Raw genomic sequence first — 21,881 nt, forward strand, 5'->3', positions numbered from 1 at the left:
TTATTGTTAAACTGGTGGAATTCAAATAAAGCACTAAGTTCATTGAATACATTTTATTGTAAACATTTCGATTTGGCTGAGCTTTATTTATAAAGCAAATAAGCATGAATTTAATTGAATTCCATTAATGCGCATGCACGTTTAATATAAACTACAAATCGAACACCACATAGCAAAACAGATTCGTTATTTTTTTTCTAGATAGAAATTAAATATATATTTAAGAAAATATGAAGAAAAGGCTTTCAAATAATATTTCACTAGTACTTTGCTTATTGCGACCTGTATTAGCCTTTAACATGCCATCGAAATTTGTTAGGCGTTTAAGACGACCGTAATACCGAAATGCGAACACTGACCCAGATACTCGTAAATCAAACCAGCTGGAAACTGAATGCAGGAGGCACAACTCAATAAAACTTCTGAACAACGCCATCTCACACCAACAAAACCCACTATCAACAATCAAGCCAAGTCAACATCATGGCCGAAACGCAGGGCTTAAAACGCTTTTGACATGCAATGAGCCAACAACAGCTCTTGTGAAAAATTAAGTGGAAGCGCTCAATAGAGAGTTAAGCAAAAATAACCAAAAATTGCCAGCATTAAAGGCAAGCTTTAAAAAAGTTACCCGCTAATTTAACTTAAATTTAGCTAGTTGTGGATTTGTTTTCGTTTTTAAGCTTAGTTTTACTCTCAAAAAAGGGAATTAAGTTTTTCACCCCATTGTTTGCCATCGGAGGGGCGTGATCACTTCAAAAAAGCGAAGAAGTGGATTTGTTTTTGGTCTGTTCATTCGGAATTAACTTTTTGCGTGTAATCGGAAAAAGGTCATGCTGAGCAGTCCTAATTTAATGGACTGCTCTCTCTGGTTTTCCTAGTCGAACAGCCCCAAGTTAGTGGCGCTATACTTGCTGAACTGTTTTAATTAGAAATGCAAACGGAAGTCAATTTATGGCGAGCTGGGCGTCCCCCAATACACACGCTCTTTGGGCTGGGCTCAGACATTACAATCTAACACATGCGTGATAAGAGACGAGGTCAGGTCGTGCTAAATTTGTGGTTACTATTTTGGTAGAGCTCGGTACAGTCCTTATGAATGGACTATGAATTTAATTGAAGAGTCCTGTTCATTAATTCTTTCTTAAAAGAAGCAAAATGTACCCGAAAACGAATATTTGAGAAAGAGTTTGTTGACCAAAAGTAAGCTTACAATCAAAAAAAGTTTAAAACTCTTTTTTTTTTCTAGTGAAAAATAAACTTTTAGGATTATTTATCTTTTTTTTTATGGCTACGAAGTTTGAGAATATTTTCCCTAGTACCCTAAAAATCAATTAATTTCAATAGTGCAATCCAGACTTTACTCCAAAAACATTTTATATTTATTAACTTTCGAATTCATTTTTGTATCCAATTTCATTCCCATAAATAACACTCTATGAAACTGCGGCTTAAGTTCAAGAACATTTAATAACATGAGATAACATTTTTGCAAAAAGGTGTGTCTAATGAGGTATAATCTCTAGAACTTTTTTTTATCCATATTTACCAACTCAACGGAAGACAGCAATTAAAAAAATGTCACATTTATGTTACCAAAGGCAGTCGCTCGTTAAGCATCCAAACTTATTATGCTCTGAACCAAAACCCGCAAAAACCTTTTGGGGCTTTTCCTGCACGTTCTGTGCAATTTAATCCAAGTAGTTTTTATATGGAAAACTATTGTGTGGCAAGTTTTCTAAACATTTCCATATGAAAGCATTTGAAAAGGCCACAAACTGTCCGCACACACATTCAAGCGGTTCATTTCGGTTCACTTTCCCCTCAAAATAGCAGAGATTGTGAGAAAACGAAATGCCAGCGGACAGACAACTGACACAATGTCGGCTAAAACTGTCGACAACTTTTCCCATCCGTCTTCTGGTCATGATTCGGGCTTCAACTTACCTCCTCGACGGCCTCGCACTCGAAGAGATAGATGTGCAGCAGCGGATCCTTGGGATCCTTCAGCAAGTAGACCAGCCCGGTGATGGGTCCCTGGAATTCCATGAAGTTTTGCGGCTGCTCCGCCGAGCCCTCTGCCGCCTGCTGCTGTTGCAGCTGATAAGCGGACGCCGCACTGGAAGAGAGTGAGCCGTACGACGTGGAGGCGGTCAGTGTGTGGCGAAGTCCGTTTCCGGTCAGCGAGTTGCTGGCCCCGCCGGCCACCGAGGAAGCAACTGCGGAGGAGACCGAAGCCTGGCCAGCACTCGACTTCAGCTGCAGGAACCCGTTGCCGGTGCTCTTGGCCTGCGGCTTGTGGACGATGCGGCACATGCCGACGATATGCTTCAGGGGGTGGCTGAACTGCAGCTCGAAGTCCGAGTTGTACGACTCCAGGATGCCATGCTCAATGCCTACTGATAGCTGGAAGATACAGGTATATGATTAGTAAATGCAATTAAATCGAAGGGGGATATTTTTAAAGTATGTACATTTCTTGCTTATTGGAAGAGTAAACAATTTACAAAAACATTACTTATGAGGGTGATAAATTCCTAAAAATCAATCTTAATAAAAGTGATAGTGTCCTGTGGGGTGTTCGCAAGCACAGATGTTGGAAACTGTACTGTTTTTAAATCTAACAATCACTAGGACCAAAACTACTATTCGCCTTTATAGCCTTAAACTTACTACTCAACATAATCTAAATAGTGTTTAGTTTTTTGAGGACATTCTAAAATTTTTCAAAACATATTTTTATTTCTTATTATTTTCATATTATTAAAAGATATATTTTTAAATAAAGGTACAATATTGAATGAACGAAATCCTGGTAGTTTTTTTGAAAACCCAAGAGCAACGAACAAAAAAACAATGGAAAGAACTGCACGTTGTTTCATAATTCGCTAGAATGTTTCCACTACGCGAAGCAGATTAACAGTATTAAATTCCTTTTAATCAGTTTACATACTTGCATGCACAAGCAGAAAGTAGCGCGGTGCTCTTAGAGCGGGACGGGAGAGGGAGGAGAGCGGGACGGGAGCGGAGCAGGCAACGCGCAATGGTGACAACGACGACAACGACAACATGACATGCCTACCAACATGGCGGCTGCTCCATTTCCGGCGCCTGGTGCCCGTCCTTCTCATTTGCTTTCTTCCGCCGACTGTATTTTCGTTTTTTCATTCTGTTCTTGGCCCTTTTTTATGCTAACAACTAAAGCCCGGTAACTAGGGAGTGTCGACACTATGAGTTGGGTGGTTTCTGGGGGCTGGGGTGGCGGAAATGGGGCTCTGCTCACTACTGGGTGTGTCGTTGTTGTGGCTGCAAGGACTGTAGTTGGCTGAAAAACAGGTCGTTGTGTTTTTTAGCCCCATTGAGGCGGCATTTCTCGTTTCCCCACGAGTCTCTGTTGTCAAAGGTTTTACAAATACGAAAAATATAAATATAAAACATACATAATTATGTCAATTTCAGGCTGTGAGAATTTCTAAATTAAAACATTGTAGTGAAACTAATTCCGTACCACAGAATTAATTAAAATCAAGCTTCCAGAAACCGATCCACTCGAAATTAGTTGCCACGTCCGCCTAATGATAACCCAGAGACTTTAATTTTGCCAATAGCAAGCTTCGCAAAAAGTAACAACAAGTCAATTTCAAAAAGGGTGAACTACAAAAGGGGGAAGCAAATGAAGGCGTTCATTATCGCCCGGAAAGCTCCAACAAAATGAAAACTTTTTCTTCGCAAATTAAATTAAAATCAAAGTAAAGAGTTGCTCATGTTGGAGGGTATGTGGGCGTGGGAGTTCTCATGAGATGGGCGTTAACTTAACCAACTAAAAACAGAACGGAAAACTTTTAAGCCAAGTGAGGGAATAACAAAAATACTATAAGTTAAACTTATGTCTTGGAAAACTTGGATGCCCTCATATGGACTAAACAAATAGAAATTTCATTGATTTTTCGAACTTTTATAATTATTTTTTCTTTCAGCACAGGAAAACTAAAATAAATACCGATTAGGATTTGGTTCTTTCAAACTTTGATTAATTGGTTAGAATAAAAACCAATTTAAACAATTTAAAAACTGTAAAGCCATATAATATAACAGTTTATTTAATAAACCATTAAGCTTGCCATCGTCAAATGTACACATCAAATGTATTACACCTTTGAAGTTGATGAGGTTAAAAAGGGTTAAAAGCGCTTTAATGACCCCGCCTAGCAACCGGTAATTACTAAGGACTTCTTGACTTGGGCAAAAGCAAACTTTTTCCCCGCTTCTATTTAACTAAAATTAAAGAGAAATACCTTACACACGGCCAAACCTGGAAGCGAGTCAGCCACCCTTGCATGACATTTTAAATTTAATTAATTTCCTTTGACACTTGACGAAGGATCCGTGCTGTCCATCACATACAATGCCACTCCTCGGTTATTGAGTATCGAACCGAGTGCCTCGCAAAGGCTTTGTTGTCATTTAAATTGTGATTTAAAAATAGCAAAGCTTTGATTGAGAAACCTCTTTGATCCCAAATGGATTTTATTCAACGTTAACATTGCTAACTAAAATTATGGAACGTAATTTCGGTTCCTGGAAAATATCTTTTAAAGGTAAATTTGAATATAATGGTTTGATAAAATTGAAAACAAACGTTACACAAATGTGAAGATGTTGGCCTACTATTCACTTTTGTAATTCACTCCTTCGAAAAGTGAAAGCATCGCAGTCACTCATAACTTTTCTTTGTTAGTTGTCCGTTCTTGTTTAGATGTCTATTCTTTGTTTTTATTTGTTTGCAATAACCGCAGAGAATATAAGCAAATTGTGCTGTGGCACACTGCGTATACGTAATCTGTTTACTTGCTAGAACAATTGACTGCTTGACCTATTTTGGGTATTCTCTTCTCTCTTTTCCGCGACTCTTAATTGGAATCAAGCCGTACACTATGCGCAGTCACGTTCTCAGGTGTATTTACTTGCAAGCCGACATGTGTAGTTGCTTACTAGAGTGGACCAGAAAAAGATACATGCTTAAAGCGCATATATTAATAATTAATATAATTAATGGTTTAATAAATACTGTTGAAAACTATTTAAAGATAATGAAAACAACAAAATAATAAGTATTAAATACAAATTCATTAAAGTATGGTCCACCCTTTGCTCTCACTCCAATGTAAACGTTGGATTTTTACCTGACGTCTCTTTTACCAGCTTTCCTACACGCATATTCATTTGCTTTGAAGTGCAGTTAGCGTCATGTTAAAAACAGCTGGGGAGTGAAATTACTGTTTTTGCATTTGCCTCTGCTGGTTTTTTGCTTGCTACTGCTGATGTTGTTGTTGTCATTAGAATTGCGACGCTGAGGTCGCGTGTTATTGCCTAGTGATTTATACGTTTCAACCGTTTTCCCATTACTTTTTCATGCGGCAGCTGCTGTTTGTTGCTATTGTGGCTGTTGCCTAATAAATTGTCTACAATTGTTCATTGCATTATTTGATGTTGTTGTTGTTATTGTTATCGTTGACGCAGTGTAGCCATATAATTAGCATTAACTGCAGTTGCTGTTGTTGCTGCTTCTGACGTCTTAATAACGAGTTGCAACCACTGATATATGGCCCCACTATGAAGCCTGGATTACGTTTGGTGGGGTATATAATAAAAGCTCTACGTAGAACTCATTATTTATAAATGGTAGTCATCAAGAAGGTTTCATTTTATTGCTATAGGATTAGTTAATGAATGAAACTTTTCCGTTTTATTTGATTTATATAAGCTTGAAAATTAATTTGTATGCCTCTGCATAGGGTAATATAATTTCAGTCGAAAGTTTGCGTCGCAGCGAAGGAGATTTAAGGTTTCTATGTTTCCTAACCCATTGACTTTACAAATTTGGAATGGCTTTGACAAAGAAACGAATTGTAAAATTCCACTTATGTTATGTATAAAATCAGTTAAACTGCAAACACAAAGCGTTTCTATTTCCGATATTACCGCAATATTACCCTTAAAAGTATGCTAGAAAAATTGTTCTACCAGTGCACTTCAGTGCTCACATTTTTCGTTTAGGTAGTTAGCTTAGTATGTTGTTTTTTGGTTGACACATAAAACGAACAACACGAATTAAGACAGAAATTTTCTAGGAAATGGATCATAAGTCTGGAGTGAACCTCAAGCGGGTGGCGGCATTTTTCCGTCGCACTACAGTAGGACCTGTGTGCAGGGTGCAGTCCACCTCGGACATCGAACGCTGGCAAGTCTCGAAGGCATACTTCTCACTGATCACATACTTGAACGATGCGAGCACCGAGATACAGGGGATACGGAATACCGACACCTTTCCGGTCAGCCAGAACATCCACCGGTTGGCGGCCATCTTCGACAGTCTGGACGCCATGATTGTGAGCAATCCACCAGCGCCCGTCGTCCACGGCACCAATGCCAGTGCCTCTTTTGATCCGAGTAACAAGAGCTACAGGCGCTGGGCCCACAGCATGCTGAGGGATATTTACCAGATGGTTGAGAGAGCGGTGCCGGCCAGTAAATGCAGGCATGTGAATGAACTGGGGGTGTATTTATCGGGGGCCTTCGGCAGCTCCACAAAAATCGAGTATGGAACTGGCCACGAGCTGAGCTTCATGTTCTTTCTGTGCGCTCTATTCAAGGCGCAGATCCTAAGCCGGGAGGAAGACTTGTCTGCATCGGTTCTGGTTCTATTCGATCGCTACCTGAAGTTCGTGCGCCGGCTGCAGGTCACCTATTCGGTGACCTCATCGAACTGGCATGGGGGTTACTCCCTGGATAAATTTCAGTTTGTGCCCTTTATTTGGGGATTTGCCCAGCTGTGTTACGAGGGGCCCTTCTCGCCACGGAAAATGCTGGACGAGGCCACCATTGCGAAATACAAGAAGGAGTACATGCTGATCGATTGTGTGGGGCACATGGCGAACACCTACATCGGCACCTTCGCCCGTCACTCCAGCCTGCTTTGGAGCCTAGCCGCCTTGTCCTCGTGGACGAAGATCCACCGCGGTCTGATGTTCATGTATATGGAGGAAATCCTATTGGACTTTGACAACCTGAATGCCTTGCGATTCGGTGAACTGATGTCCTTCGAGGAAGATAAATCTGGCCGGCAACTGGGTAACGCTCGCCTGGGGGTGATGTCCCCACTGCGTCGCCAAATGGGCGATAACCAGGACGATCAGGATCAGGATCAGGATCAGGATCAAGAGCTGACTTCCAGAAGCGTCACTCCTTCGATTTCGAAGATGGAACTGAACGAAGGTGGTAAAAATAAGCCCATTGTGGATGACGTTATGTCCAACAGCGGTCTTTCCGTGGGCAGCGACTCCACATCACTCAGCGGTGTGAGTATCAATCTGCCAACTTGGATGGATGACGGTCCGAGCATTAAAAAGCACACGTTTAAAAATTAAAGTATTTGAGAATGTTCGATTAAAATGTGAATTCGTTAAGAAAATGCAATTCTAGCCGGATCAATTCAAAATCAACTAAGCATGACTATTGAATAACTTAACAATTTTTATATAAGTTCAGTTTTATCTAGTTCAATATGATAAACTATGTATAAGTTGGAAAACAAAATTTAAAATGAAAGCAAATACTTTAAAGATATAACGACATTATTCGACTGATATCACAGAATCGAAATTCATCTATATGCAAAGCATTCTAGCTACTTTTCCTCCGTGTAATGGGAAAATTATGTGTGTCATCTGCATGAATATCCGGCAAAGACATCTGCAACGTGGCAACGATGTCAAGAGACCGGCAAACATGGGTCCAAAGATCAGCAGACCACGAAACCGGGTTTCATCAAATGCAAAACAGCAGCCAACTGGAATAGAGAGGGCTTGGTCTCTGCCAGTGGCTGTGGATGGGAGGTGTACCAGGAATATAACGCATACGCCCCGTGAGCCACAGCAGCACTCGGGAGCAGCGGGCTGGCGACGATGAAGTGCGAAAGCATTTATGCCACTGCAGAGGACTTTGGCGGCGGGACGGGGGAGTGACGCGACTCAAGTGACTCGACCAAAAGCGGATTACCAACGCGACTTGAGTGACTTCCCGAGCAGGAGGCGGCAAAACAGCTAGAGTGGCAACAATTGAAACGGCAGCTACAACCGCCGCTGCAGAGGCGAAATGAGAAAATGGAAATGAAAATGAAACAAGCGGCGTATTGATTTTTCCTCTTCAGCCCCATCGCTTAACTCAACTCCCCGGCGTTGTGACGTCAATGGGGCAGCACGCGCTAACATCGCGGAGGCAGTCGGGTGAAAAACGGGAGGCCCACCACCTGAAATCCTTGGCAGGCCTCATTCGTGTTATTCAAATGTATCAAGAACGAATGCTTTGGGTGAAAAAATGGACATCCTTTCCATTGTTACGGGATTAAAAGTCACACATTCAAAGTAAATACATATGAGTTTGGTTTAAGGTCGGCCAAGTGCGTATAAAACTTGATTTATAGGTGTCATTTAGCGCACGAAACTGAAAAGTGAATCGATTTATTAAGATACTTAAGTTTTTCAAAATGAACTGCAATGTATATTGTTATTTTGATTGGTTGTTTTTCCCATCTGACCTTGAACAGATTTGATGATATTAATAAATATTTACAGCCACTTAGCTATCAGCCCAGAACTTAACGTTTTGGACATTTGCTCAAATCCCTAAATACCTTCTTTAAATTGTATAAAAACCTTTTTAAAATGTTCCAGTAAGAAAAGTTTTTAATACAAATATAAAAGGCCAACGCTTAAGATCTAATTTCTGCAAAAATCCAGCTAATCGCCATCAGTCTTCTGCCACTAATTACGAAACAAATTTCTAGCATCCAAGTGCCAAAACATTAGCTCGACAACTTGAACTCAAATAAAGTTACATTTTCCCGCTGAGGCGTCACCAAAGCTGACAAAAACATATAAAAATTGCATGACGCCGCCACAGTGGGCGCATTTTCTTTTCTCTTTTTCTTTGGTAAGAGTGGGCGTGGCGCGACCATCAGTCCATCCATCCAAGAAGCTTGTTATAATTTTCATGCGCTATTTAACATAATAAAGCAATAAGCTGCCACACAACACTGAAGAGCGAAAGAGGAGCCCGAGTGCTGGCAAACATTTTATTTATGCCCCTTCGCCTCTGTCTCTTTTCCTCCGGGTGCGTGTTTGTTTTGTGTCAACTTAAATGCAAAAATAAAGAGAGGGAAAAAAACTAACAACTATAATAAACAAGTGTGCAGGCTTAAGTAAATATTTAAATAAGAAAATATGAAGCGAATTACGGTCTGTTCCGGTCTCTTCCAAGCCACGAGTAGTGGCTGCCTTCTGGAGTACTGATGCTAAGTGGATTACAAGAGTGTGGATAAAATGTCACAGGGCTTGAACTAATGGTTTGTGAAACTGATATGCGCTGAGGCAAGAAAACGAGCATGCCCCTAAGGTTAATAATGCCCAACTCGATGACGTACAATCAGCTAAAAAGGACCTTTTACAAATTTATACATATATTCATATTCAAGATTCATTTTTTCTATCTCACAAATTAAAAGTCCCTACTTATCGCTTATGTTACTATTTTAAAGCCTGAGAATTTGAATACAATAAACAAAGTTGTGTTAAGGCAAAAAAACATCATAAGTCGGACTGTTACCTTTCCATTTTTTAACTATTTTTTTTGGCCATAACCACACTTAATACCAACTAAACCACGTTCAACAACGTAAGTAACCCAAATAGACACTTCAACAATAACTTAATTAATAACAATTAATATAACCGAGAATCCAGAAGAGATCTGGGAATAAATGATTTAAGTAAACTCCCAAACGTGTTCCTTTTGTAATCCAAATAATAACTTACAAGTATGAGAAAAACAAGGCTATTCCCTCTTGCATTTTAGGAAAACTAAACTAAACTAAGTATGCGTAATTCTCTGGACAGATTCAAGCCGAGTATTTTTGTGTTGAGCTGATTGCGATAGGATCTTGAGGCCAGTCAAGCCCTCGAGGTACATTCAATGAGCATCAATAACAATTGTCAGAAGCTGGTGTTATTCCCCCACATATCCTTTGGGGCATGGTCGCAGGCACGTAGAAAGGATTCATTTTAATGCGAGAGCAGCCACCTCACCTGTTTAGCTCCAACCAAGAGAGGACAAACACGCAAACAAAACCAAAATGGGAAAATAAAAGGTGTTTCTTTCGCCACACTGCAAAATAATGCATACATAAAACTAAAATAATAAATTAAAAGGTTTTAAATATTTAGTTTATTTGAGGTATATTTAGATCCGAGTATTTGATATTTTTAAAATTAAAACCATCCAATACACATTTTTAATACTTTTTGAAAAATTATATTAAGTATTCACTAAGAAAGAAAAACTTAAAATAAATAAAATTATAGAAACAACAGCAAGCCAAAAACGGGCTACCTCTAGCAAATGAAATTTTATTTTTCTTAAATTTCTCATGTGGATTTTAAATGTTTTATTCTTCTTGCTAACCTTTTCTTCTTCTTGCAAACCTTTTCATATGATTTGCTTGCATATCTTGCTATATGCGAACAATAATTCTAGACACTATTTTCCTTAAATCTATGAGGTAGATTACCCAAAGAATAACCTTTGGGAAGGAAGGTCACTCAAACACACTTACACGCGCGCACAGCAATGATGACTAGCTAATTGCGGACTTTGCTAAAATTAATTTTCCAGCTTCTAATAATATTACTCCCAAAGGGACTGGGCAAACGGGTTTGCGGGAAATAGAATCACGCGGAGAGGGTGAGGTAACTTGTTGTCGCACGTGTTCTACGCGGCGTATGCGTAATCTGTTTGGGCTACACCTGCTAACGGGGGTGTCCCTCAATTTGTTTTAGGCCTCACTGTTGGCTCTTTCCTTTGCCGTTCGTCACCGGTTATCTCGGTTCTATTTATAGGGACAAGGCACCCGATGAGCTGGTGCCGATGGGTCACTAATCGCAGTAATTATCCTTTATGGAGCACAAACTTATTAATTAAATTTCGTTCGCTGTTTTGCCAGCATCTCACTTGGCACATAATTGATTTACCCACCCGTAATAATGGCAAATTGCTTTTAATTGTTTTCGCCAAAGGCAAAGAGTGAGGAGAAGGCCTGTCATGTGCGATCTGGGTATTGCATTCCGTGTTTGATTGGATTAACAAGAAACGATTTTGCTGTGGGCAGGTCGGCACGGATTGAAAATCAAATCAAATTAAATATCTATGAAGGGAAGAATAGTATGGCGGTGATATTAAGCAAGGAAAGTGGCGGTTCGGTGAAAAAATTTAAGTATTGGGCCGTTTGTTATAATAATATGTCTATTAATATATTGCCCATCAATTTAATATCATAAACCTTGAACAGTTTCCGAGGAACGTAATACAAAACAATTTAAGAAAAATGATTAAACAAATTATACAAAATTGCAGTTAATTTTTGAAAAAGAAAGAAAGCCCAATTTGGACCACATGTAACTAGATTTGTAAATATGGGAAAATAAAAAATAAAATAAGTCATCGAATTGTATTATTATTACCGTATTTTCTGCTTTAGACCGAGTGATAGAGTTAAACTATTCGAACCCCCTCCCCTGCCTCCACTAAAATCATAAATAACAAGAAAGGAAAGCCAACTTCGGGCGGAGCCGAAGTTGAAATACCCTTGCAGAATATTCTGTAAATTATATTCTTCAAAATTATTCATATGATGCATTCTTAATACTCATAAAAAATCCCAACTTCCTAACTTTAAAAACAACAAAGTTATGGCATTTCCAATCGTTCAGTTATATGGCCGCTATAGGATATAGTCGGCCGATCCCTATGAAATTTGGTGGGTCGGATTGATTGGCCAAAAATAAAACCCATAGAAAATTCCAACTTCCTAACCTTACAAACACCCAAGTTATGGCATTTCCGATCAATCAGTTATATGGCGGCTATAGGATATAGTCGTCCGATCCTTATGAAATTCGGTAGGTCGGATTAATTGGCCAAAAATAAAACTTATAGAAAATCCCTTCCTAACTTTAAAAACACCAACGTTATGGCTTTTCCGATCGTTCAGTTATATGGCAGCTATATGATATAGTCGCCCGATCCGGCTCGTTCCGACCTATATACTACCTGCAATAGAAAGACAACTTTTGGGAAAGTTTCAAGCAGATAGCTTTAAAACTGAGAGACTAGTTTGCGTAGAAACGGACGGACGGACAGACGGACAGACGGACATGGCTATATCAACTCAGGAGGTGATCCTGATCAAGAATATATATACTTTATAGGGTCGGAAATGTCTCCTTCACTGCGTTGCAAACTTTTGACTGAAATTATAATACTCTCTGCAAGGGTATAATTAGTATATTTTGCGGAATTTTCCGTTCTTTTAAACGTACTGACTTGATATTTATTGGGTCAACGTTTTCTGAGAAAAAGTGAGAATATTTAAAACAACTGGTTTTTTGAAAATAACACAAAAAACTGTTTTTTAGGAATATTATAAGAAACTTTTTTGTTGAGAATATCATGAAAATGGCTTTTTTTAGGAATATCTCAAAACCGTTCTTTATGTTATTTTTTTTAACATAATTCAGAAAATCCAATAAGCATAAAATTGGGTTTCATTGTTGATCTTCTTTTCGTGTAGGCAATTAATAATACTTTTTTAAACCTTTTAGTGCTGATTATGATATTTGGTTAAAATCAATTATGTTTATATACATTTTGTCCTTTTAAATAAAAAATTTAAACTTATTTTTAATCTTGAATATTGAATATTCAGTTGAGAAAAACATAAATGTTATTTATTTCTTTTCAATTTAAAACAAAAAGACTATCAGTTTAGGAATTATTAAATTACATCAAGTATAGTAGACTATATAAATGGGAATGTATCAATAAGATGACTTTACGGTTAATAATCACCACACACAGAACCCCTGTAAATATTTACCTTCGTATAACTCTCCGTAGACCTAATATCGTTGATGGTCCAGGGCAACATGGATGCGGAGTAGCGCGGATCCACGGATGCACTGCCGCGGTAAGTCAGCGAGACGAGGCGTGTTTTCATCTTCACTTTGTTTAAGAGTTGTTTCTGATTTATAAATTTATTTATTATTGTGTACTTTCACGATAAACTGTTAAAATTTCAGGCCAAATTGAGTTGCGGCCCATTTATTTACTTTGCATTTTATTTTCCGTTTTGCAAATTGCTTTTTAATCGTTTTTGTATATGTTTTTTTCTGTAGCGTGCTGTAGTGCAGAATCGAAATCAATATTTAATGGACATGCGGCGAGGGCGACCGCGTTTTCACATTCCCAGGAAAAAGGGAGTTGCTGATGGAATTCGGAGTTCGTGAGCTGAATGAGTCACCCCAAAGGGGGCGGAAAATGTGGGTGGATAGTGCGGAAAATGGGTAAGCGGGGTGCTGTAGCGGACAATGACCACCTGACTGCGCTTCCTGCGGGAAGGTCTCGAAAGCATCCAAGAAATTACTATCAATATTGATTTTTATTCCCAGCCATTTTCCGTCTTTGTTTTTCACATATTCATGGCTCACACATTCGCATATACAGTGAGCGCTCTACAGAGTGTACTTTAATTAGAGTAATTTTTTATACGCATTATAGCGTGATTACTTAAAAATGAAATACTGAAAGTAACTTAAACAACTAAAAGATAGAAAAAATGTACAAAGTCGTATTAAGTTGAAAATATTTTTTGTATTTTTAAAAATACATTAGAAATTTTAAATAACATACTTTTTTTAGTTCTTTTAGTAGGTACAAAATTATTTTTTTTTTCATTTTATCAAAATTACTGATTAATATTTAGATGGTATTTATTAAAACATGTGTTGCAATAAAGAAGTTTGATTGACTAACAGAATTTTCTATGGTTTATATATAAACTAATAATTAGTGAACAACTTATTTAAAATAAAATGTTTAATCAATATAATTTATTACTTTCAATAATTTTTAACACAATAAAAAAAAAACAGTACACTTGTAAAACACATTAATTAGCTGAAGGAAGTAATATTTCACGTAATTTTGCCAATCTTCGTCTGATTTATTTATTTTATTAAATTGAAGTTATATGGTTGGATATTAATAAGTTGAATACTGCCAAGAAATAAGAATAATATAGGGAACATAAATATAAATAAAGTAGACATCATTGGATTACATTCACTGTATCGAGCGCGCACTGCATATTTTTTCTTTAGCGTTTGGAAGGATTTGGGGACAGTGCGGAGAGCAAAAGGAGGGGAAAGAGGACGAGCCACCACCAGACAGAATAAGAAAAGAAGAGACGGCTGTCACCCCAATGTCGGAATTTACTTTTGCACAAACTTAGCACTTTTTACTTTCTACTTTCCTATGGTTTCCACTACCTTTTCGCCGACCCTCGCCACACACACTCGCCGGAGCACTCACACACGAATGGTGGCGAGCGATTTGCAACAATAAATACTGTTTTTGGGGATTTGTGCAACCGAAAACACGTTGAAATGCCACCAAATTCCGCTGAGCACTAAAACTCGAGTTTCTAACGCGGCTCCAAATTCGCGATGGCCCAGCATTTCTCTATGTCTCGTCCTTCGTCCTGGCGCCCGATAAATGCGATTGGTGCGCACGCGCGTGCCTGCCAACGAATCGGGTTGTAAACAAAAGCAGATTCACAATAATCCTTGCCGACTTCGGCGATATTTTCAACTTTACTCAGCGCGAATACATTTTAATTGTGGTTTTTGGGCCCCCGTCGAAAATCAAACAAATGCGCGTCTTGCTTGTCTTTCCGATTCGCCGAACAGCTGACGGACTTCTTCCTCTGGAGCTGCCGTTCACTGCGAAGCAGTGTTGTAAAGCAATCGCTTCTTGCGAGAACCGCTTTGAATTCAAAATTTGAATTTAATGAACAATTTTATTTATGTGCCATTCATAATAAAAATAAGATTTACTTGGTTTTCACTTACACTAAACAATAAGGCTGTGCAGTTCTTTTATCATAATTTAATATACTACTATTCTTAAATACAATTATTCGTGTTTAAATGTCACTTGGGTTTCACTTACAGTTATCATAATTTAATGTTCATACCTTAAAAGTTTATAATGATTTTCAAGTTTGTGATCTCAAAACTTATTAATCGTTTACTCTAAGGAATCCCATTTGTTGCAATTAACCTCCCAAGAAAAAATAGTCAAATAATTTCTAACATTAAGGAAGCCGTTTAATAATAATAAATCTCTCAGATATTCCATATTAATTCAAAGATAAAATGCCACTTTTAATAAATTGAGAATTTCTTTAAAACAATTAAATAGGGTTTAATATTTTGTACACCAGCGTTTTTAAACGGTATGAAAGTCAGGTGTGACCATATGAAGATATTTTGGTTTATTTCCACATGATTGCCGCGGTCACACTGTCTGTAAGCCAGGCTTGGCATTCAAATTTCGAACGCGTCGAGCAACAACAGGTGCGCTTTTCGACCTCCGCAGCCGTTGGGTTTCTTTTCTTCATCTTGGCGCCCTAGGAAATCGCCAGAGGCACAGCCACAGATAAATCGAGTGTGTGACTAGACTTTCACTACGGGTCAATTCCGAGATCGGGATCCCAAGCGTCAGCGTCGCTCGTCTTTAATTAAGGCGCTTCGCACGCGTTGTCGTCGTTGTTTTAGCTCCATTTTAGCTGGCTTAGTTGTTTTGGCCATGTAGAAGAGCGCTGCGAACGTGTTTACGATTTTCTGCAGCTCGGGCTGTGTGAGTTTGGGCTGGGATTCGAATGTGAGTTTCGCGTTTTCGCACTCGCAACTTCATTTCGTTCGTTTCTCACCCAGAAAACACAATCGGAGTGGAGTGTTGGGCTGTTTTTTTAGTTGGGGAACGGCCGTAAAAGAGCCATGAAAAATATGGCAAAAGATAAAATGAAGCTGAAGGCGACATTGTGCGGGGTACCGTTAGTGCGCGAGTGACGACGGTTTAAGCATAATTTAAATAATGAGGAATTCGCGCTCGTAATTGATTTAAGTAGCGCTCGGCTCAGCATTTGCATAATTTTTCCCCATACTGCAGGCTTGGAAAATCCGCTTTTCCACTGCAACAGAAACAAGTGTGTGTGGCAGGTGTGTAGGTGTGTGCACCAGTGCATGTGGCTCCATGCAGGTGTGTTGGTGTCTTGCTGATGTGAACTTAAATGGACAAGTTAGAATCCACATTCCACAACAATGGCCAAGAAAACGGCCGCCGATCTAATAGTTCCTTGGGCAAATTTCAAAATAATTGCAGTGCAACTGTGGAAATTGATGTGCGGTGCTTTATTCGCAATTTGTGCTGCAACTTGTACACCAACAAATATTTCTTATAAAGTTACACACGCTCACCTGTATTTGATGTCAATCTGCGGAGTTGTTTTTATTTTTGTTGGCCTACACAGTAGAAATTTCAAAGAGCTCAAATTATTAGTTTCATTCTTTGAATCGAATAGCAGTGTTTTGTCTAATTTTTCACATTATCAAAATTTAAGAGTTTCTTAAGATACATTCCGTTATATTCAAGAAATATTTTGTTTAAAATTTAAATTTCTTAAAACGAGAATTTATTATGCGTGAAAACTAAATACGTATTATTGAAGAATGTGCAAAAAGTTCTTAAACTGATAATCGAAAATAACTGAAATTAAATTAAAGAGGATACATTTTGTTTTTGGTTTCGAGACAACCAATATAAACCTTTTCCTATGATAAAAGCCTTAATACTGAAAGATTTTCATGTTTCTTTGATAAATGTTTTCTCAGTGTGCACACATGCCTATTGAACTAAATCTATAACCGGTGGCCTTAATTATCATAACAATGAACTACAAAAAATAAACGAAAATAGTAAGAACCTTTTAGAAGAAGCTGGAGAAAGAGTCGCGGCATAATTATAACGAGCGAAAGGTTGCGCAGTTGGTTAAAGGTGAATTTTGGGTTAAAGAAAAAGGAGAATCAGACAAACTATAGGAAATTGAAAATACAAATCCGGTGTTACCTGTCCGATTAATGTGGAATGCTGACTGCGTTGAAAGATCACAAGAAATCACGCTGGGTGTTAATTAATTATTAAAAACTTAACCTTGGAGAGAGATCACAATATTTAGGTCATTAAAGGCCTTACAATTCCACTTAAATTTATTCATGGACCACTTTTTGAGAAACTCTGTTTGTAATGCACTCAAACACATAAAATAATTAATTTATTAAAATTATGTTGTTGAATATTTCAAGTATTAGTGAAGTTAAGATAAAATAAGATGTATTATTAAATGCTTTCGTACAACTTTTTTAATTTAAAAAATTTACAGATGCATTTATATTAATATCAGATTATGACTTATCTCTTAAAGCTAATACACTAAGGAGTAATAAGGAGTTGCAAATAAATATATAAAAAACTTAGATTTATACCTTAAGCATCGCTTTTTCCCTCGTTAATACGTGTTGGTGTATCAGTTAAATTTTCAATCCAACCCGAATAGATAGTGGGCTTATTATTATTTTTTGGGACACCGAGTTTCGAGTCTATTTTAAGAACCTTGGAAATCAACTAATTTGCCTACGAAACGAATAACTCATCATCAAAACACAATGTAAAGAAGTGGGTTTCAGCGTCTCCCAACGTTTGGTCAGATATATTAACACTCCAGATCTATTCTTAACCCACGATCGCCACGCCATCCGCCCACGGAGCAGCGGAAAGCAACTGTAAACAGGGGAAAGGCCAGCAGAAGAGCACAATTTTCAAAGAATTCATAAGCACGCGCTAATGCGAATACTAATGCTATACATTCTCCATCTCTCTTCCACTGTCCACTGACCAGTGGCCCCTGTCTTCCCACCTGCCCCCGCTTTCCCCCACGTATTACCTGGTGCGTAAGGTGTGTGGAAGCACCTGTTGTTGAACAACGTAACCGTGCGTGTTCGGGCGTTCGGGTTGCGTCTTATTAGAAGCCGCATTCGGTGGCCCCGGGGCCGGTCAGGAAAAATAAGAAAAAGACAAACAAAAAACAGAGTTAGGGAAAAGAAACGAGAGAAACAGCGCTGAAAACCGGTTAATGTGAAAATGAAAGAAAACCTTTGCATTTACAGTCAAACTTCTATAACTGACACTGTGTATAAGCTAAAAAAATTCGAGTGCCCTCGTTAAACTCTTAGAAACATATTTCGCAAGGTTCTTAAAAGATTTTATGAAATACAAATAATAATATCCTTGATAAATCCCATTATTACTATTAACACTTAAATCTCTAACATTGGGTCTTATTTAAAAGTCAAGCTTAAAATCTTTTATATGACTTGAATGAAAATACTTTATAACTAACTGTCAGATGTCCGATTGCGTTGGAGAAGTTTGACTGTATAGTTTTTTATATCTTAAGGCTGATGTCGCTGAAGAGTTGGTTTTTCTTTTTTCCACAGTTCGAATTTGGTGAAATCAATGCGTAGAAAGTGAATCGAGGCTTACGCAAAGTTGGGGGAAAAGTGAAAAGCTGCGGAAAACTTGACTGACCAAAAAATATATTTGGACACACCTGCATTTGGCTGCCTGAGATTGCGTGCTTCACCCCGAATTACCTGGCCAGGAGCTGGAGCGAGAGCCACAGCTACACACCTGGACGAGCGGGGCCCACCTGCCGGCTTAGATGCGTCTAATCCAAACGGCAACCGGCGGTGCTGCTGCGACCGTTCTGCAGACCCAGTCCCAGTCGCAGTACAACTACACCAGCATGCGTGAAGATGATATCGAGCTGGCCATTAAAGTGGTAAGTTGCCCAGCCGGCTGCGTGAATCTCTTCCATTCTGTTGATGAATGGCTACAGTGAGTGCACAGAAACAAAAACGGGTCTTGTTTTTAATTTTCCAATTTATTTGATACGTCAGTAATGGGAAATCCAAATTAATTCCATATGTTCAATCTGCCTGTTGATCACAAACCTTACAAAAATATTATAAATAATAAATAAATTTTAAAAATATAATAATAATAATATATATTTCAAAAAGATAAGTAACATTTTTGAATAAATTATCATCTTGCTTCAATTTTTTTCTTTCTGTATATATGCATCTCCAAGTGCTGTGAATAACACCTGAGAGATCAAATCTGAATTGCCATACCCGATGCTAATGGCAAAACTGCACGGATTAAGATTCTAGTTCAATTAGGGTTGTTTCCTTTCTGAGCTGAATCGTTTCTAATGGGTTTCTGGAATTGTTTCGAATTGATTTCTACACCACATACTTCTCTGGAAGTGTTTCTCTACAGACAAGCCAAATTTGATGGAAATTTACCAGCTTAATTACTTAATAAAGCTGGTAAACGGCTGACCGTTTTAAATGACCAATAGAAAGCAAATAAATATTGTGAACAGTTAATTTTCTCGGCTTCTGGTGAATACAAATATATGTATGTTAAACATATAAATGAAAATAAATCTTTAAAATTAAAGTCAGAAGTAGTATGTTCTTACAATTCAATATATGTAAGATGATATTTTAATAATAAAGGGAAAAAACTTAATCTTCCAGTAGGAATAGTAATTCATAAATTATTTACAAAAAATGTATCTTTTACCAGGTCATTGTAGGAAACGGAGGCGTTGGCAAATCCTCGATGATTCAGCGCTACTGCAAGGGCATTTTTACCAAGGACTACAAAAAGACAATTGGTGTGGATTTTCTAGAGCGCCAGATTGAGATCGACGGCGAGGATGTGCGCATTATGCTGTGGGACACAGCCGGCCAGGAGGAATTCGACTGCATCACAAAGGCCTACTACCGGGGCGCCCAGGCCTCCGTGCTGGTCTTCTCGACGACGGATCGGGCCTCGTTCGACGCGATTAAGGATTGGAAGCGCAAGGTGGAGAACGAATGCAACGAGATACCCACGGTGATTGTGCAGAACAAGATTGATCTGATCGAACAGGCGGTGGTCACCGCCGACGAGGTGGAGACGCTGGCCAAGCTGCTCAACTGCCGGCTTATTCGCACCTCCGTCAAGGAGGACATCAACGTGGCGTCCGTATTCCGCTACCTGGCCACCAAGTGCCATCAGCTGATGACCCAGAGCTACGAACAGGCCGCCGGAAACCCGCAGAACTCCAGCCACCCGCCCTACAGCAGCACGCCCACGATCAGCGCCTTTAGTCCGACCTTCACCAAGTCCAGCAGCGGCACCATCGTCCTCCGTCCGGCGAAGAAGGGTCATGGCTCCAGCGTTGCCCGGAAGCGCAAAATAGTGCTCAAGAAGTGCGGAATATTGTGAGGAGTAGTCGGACTAACTGGATGGATGGCAGGGGCGACTTGGCTGGCAATTAATAACTGGAGCATACTTAACGCTTAATTATTTTGGAGTCTAATGAAGTCGTAGATGGGTGGCCAGCCAACCGTTGGATGCAACCACAGCCATTCACTAGTCGTGCACAGACTCCGCGTGATGTGGTTCAGACATGCTTACGGAGCAGCAGAGGTAATCGGAGGCAGCAAAGTGGATCTTCGAAGCTAACCACGAAGAGGAGATACCCTTGCAGACTTTCAGATGAACTATATATACTCACTAAACTAGACAACTATAAATGTGATTAATTATTAAACTTTGCCCTCAAAAAGTTTTCAAAACAATCTTGTCGGGCCGGTTCCGAAATTTACTAACTATTATCGTTTCCAATGTTTTAATTTTGGCAATATTTAAATGTTACAACTTTATGTGTTTATTTTAATCACTTTGAATTTGATGTTCATACACGAAAACGTCCGTTTAATGGAGTATAATATATAATGGAGACTAGAACATTATAAAAATGTACTGTTCGAACTCACTAACAATACATGTAATTACTATCAGGATAGATAATTGACTCCAAATACTTTTATAACGTTGATTTGAATTGTTTTCATATGAATCAAAATACTCCCTCATACATATTTTAAACTATATCCTTCAAGAACAAATTTAGTTCTCCAACCACTTCAAAGATCAGTCACAAGTCTATAAACCAAAATAATAACCCCCGATCTGCAAGGGTAAAACGAGTTCTCAAAGCCACATACAAAATGCACAAACACTGGCAGTTTTTTCAAAAATTGCCCCAATTAGTTATAGATATGAAATCAAATTTTTATGTATTATGCCCACTTTTCTATAACGGAGACTGAAGCAGCTTTGCTTTTATATCGGATATGTATATAGATATGTTAGCATGAGTATAAGCTTGCCCAACCAAGCACAATTAAAAGGCTATTTATCACGCTAGCACAGCCCAGATATCCATGTGAAATCCCTTCGCCAATTTGCTTTGGCCAAATGTGCAATTAATTATTCATCTTATACAATTATTAACTAATTGCAAGTCATGTCAAAGCGCAATTTGACTCGATCCAATGTAGACCAATGTTCACATTCTATGCAAAAATCTGTAGCTAGAGCACATGGAATATTATACATTTTTGTAAGCGGAATATTAGAGTATGAATTAATAATCCTAAGCTTATTAATATTGTATTTTTAATTGTAACGACTCATTAAAATATTCACCTAATAAATTATTTAATGTAAATTAACTAAAATGTTTTCATTTAGTATTCAGTTTTGAAATTCCAGCTGTAAGTAAACACAAATTTACTTAACTAATAAGGGAAGTCAGATAAACTAAGGCCAACTTTAGTTTTGAAATGTTTACCATTTTTTATTTGATTTTTGATTTTACACTGTTTTTTTTTTGTAAGCTTGACAATTTTGCGATTTTGTTACACCATCGTTTACACGTTTCCTCATTTAAATTGTTTAAAGTATTT

The 21,881-nt window shown here is 38.4% G+C and overlaps 3 protein-coding genes across 6 annotated transcripts in view; 2 read left to right on the plus strand and 1 right to left on the minus strand.

Annotated features, from left to right (window-relative positions):
- LOC108053419 (TBC1 domain family member 4) overlaps nt 1-14,846 on the minus strand; it is a 30,642-nt gene extending 15,796 nt beyond the window's left edge. For both annotated transcript variants that reach the window (XM_044457377.1, XM_044457376.1), the window contains exons 1-3: nt 14,439-14,846; nt 12,989-13,290; nt 1,948-2,406 (exon numbers count right to left, since the gene is read on the minus strand). In XM_044457377.1, coding sequence (XP_044313312.1) covers nt 1,948-2,406; nt 12,989-13,108 — 579 coding nt within the window. In that variant the 5' untranslated portion in view covers nt 13,109-13,290; nt 14,439-14,846. The remainder of the gene's footprint in view (nt 1-1,947; nt 2,407-12,988; nt 13,291-14,438) is intronic.
- Nucleotides 6,102-8,568, plus strand: LOC108052240 (serine/threonine-protein phosphatase 2A activator). The gene has a single exon (XM_017134592.2). The coding sequence runs from the start codon at nt 6,135-6,137 to the stop codon at nt 7,425-7,427; it is 1,293 nt and encodes a 430-aa protein (XP_016990081.2). The 5' UTR covers nt 6,102-6,134; the 3' UTR covers nt 7,428-8,568.
- Nucleotides 14,847-15,490: 644 nt separating the features above from the next.
- LOC108051490 (ras-related protein Rab-23) lies at nt 15,491-21,668 on the plus strand. 3 transcript variants are annotated; one of them, XM_017133618.2, is made up of 3 exons: nt 15,491-15,527; nt 18,507-18,850; nt 19,666-21,668. In XM_017133618.2, the coding sequence occupies exons 2-3, from the start codon at nt 18,731-18,733 to the stop codon at nt 20,350-20,352; spliced, it is 807 nt and encodes a 268-aa protein (XP_016989107.1). In that variant the 5' UTR covers nt 15,491-15,527; nt 18,507-18,730; the 3' UTR covers nt 20,353-21,668. The 3 variants fall into 3 exon arrangements, with proteins under 3 accessions (XP_016989107.1, XP_016989109.1, XP_016989108.1); XM_017133620.2 differs by lacking the exon at nt 15,491-15,527 and adding an exon at nt 15,597-15,618; XM_017133619.2 differs by lacking the exon at nt 15,491-15,527 and adding an exon at nt 18,212-18,258.
- Nucleotides 21,669-21,881: the final 213 nt, after the last annotated feature.

Source organism: Drosophila rhopaloa, unplaced genomic scaffold (genome assembly GCF_018152115.1).
Source record: "Drosophila rhopaloa isolate 14029-0021.01 unplaced genomic scaffold, ASM1815211v1 contig_155, whole genome shotgun sequence".
Lineage (NCBI taxonomy): Eukaryota > Metazoa > Arthropoda > Insecta > Diptera > Drosophilidae > Drosophila > Drosophila rhopaloa.

Excerpts from the sequence above, each read along its gene's own strand:
- LOC108052240 (XM_017134592.2), top strand. The coding sequence starts at position 6,135 with ATGGATCATAAGTCTGGAGTGAACCTCAAGCGGGTGGCGGCATTTTTC.
- LOC108051490 (XM_017133618.2), top strand. The coding sequence starts at position 18,731 with ATGCGTCTAATCCAAACGGCAACCGGCGGTGCTGCTGCGACCGTTCTG. Across the intron at positions 18,851-19,665 it reads TCGAGCTGGCCATTAAAGTG|GTCATTGTAGGAAACGGAGG; the intron begins GTAAGTTGCCCA and ends ATCTTTTACCAG.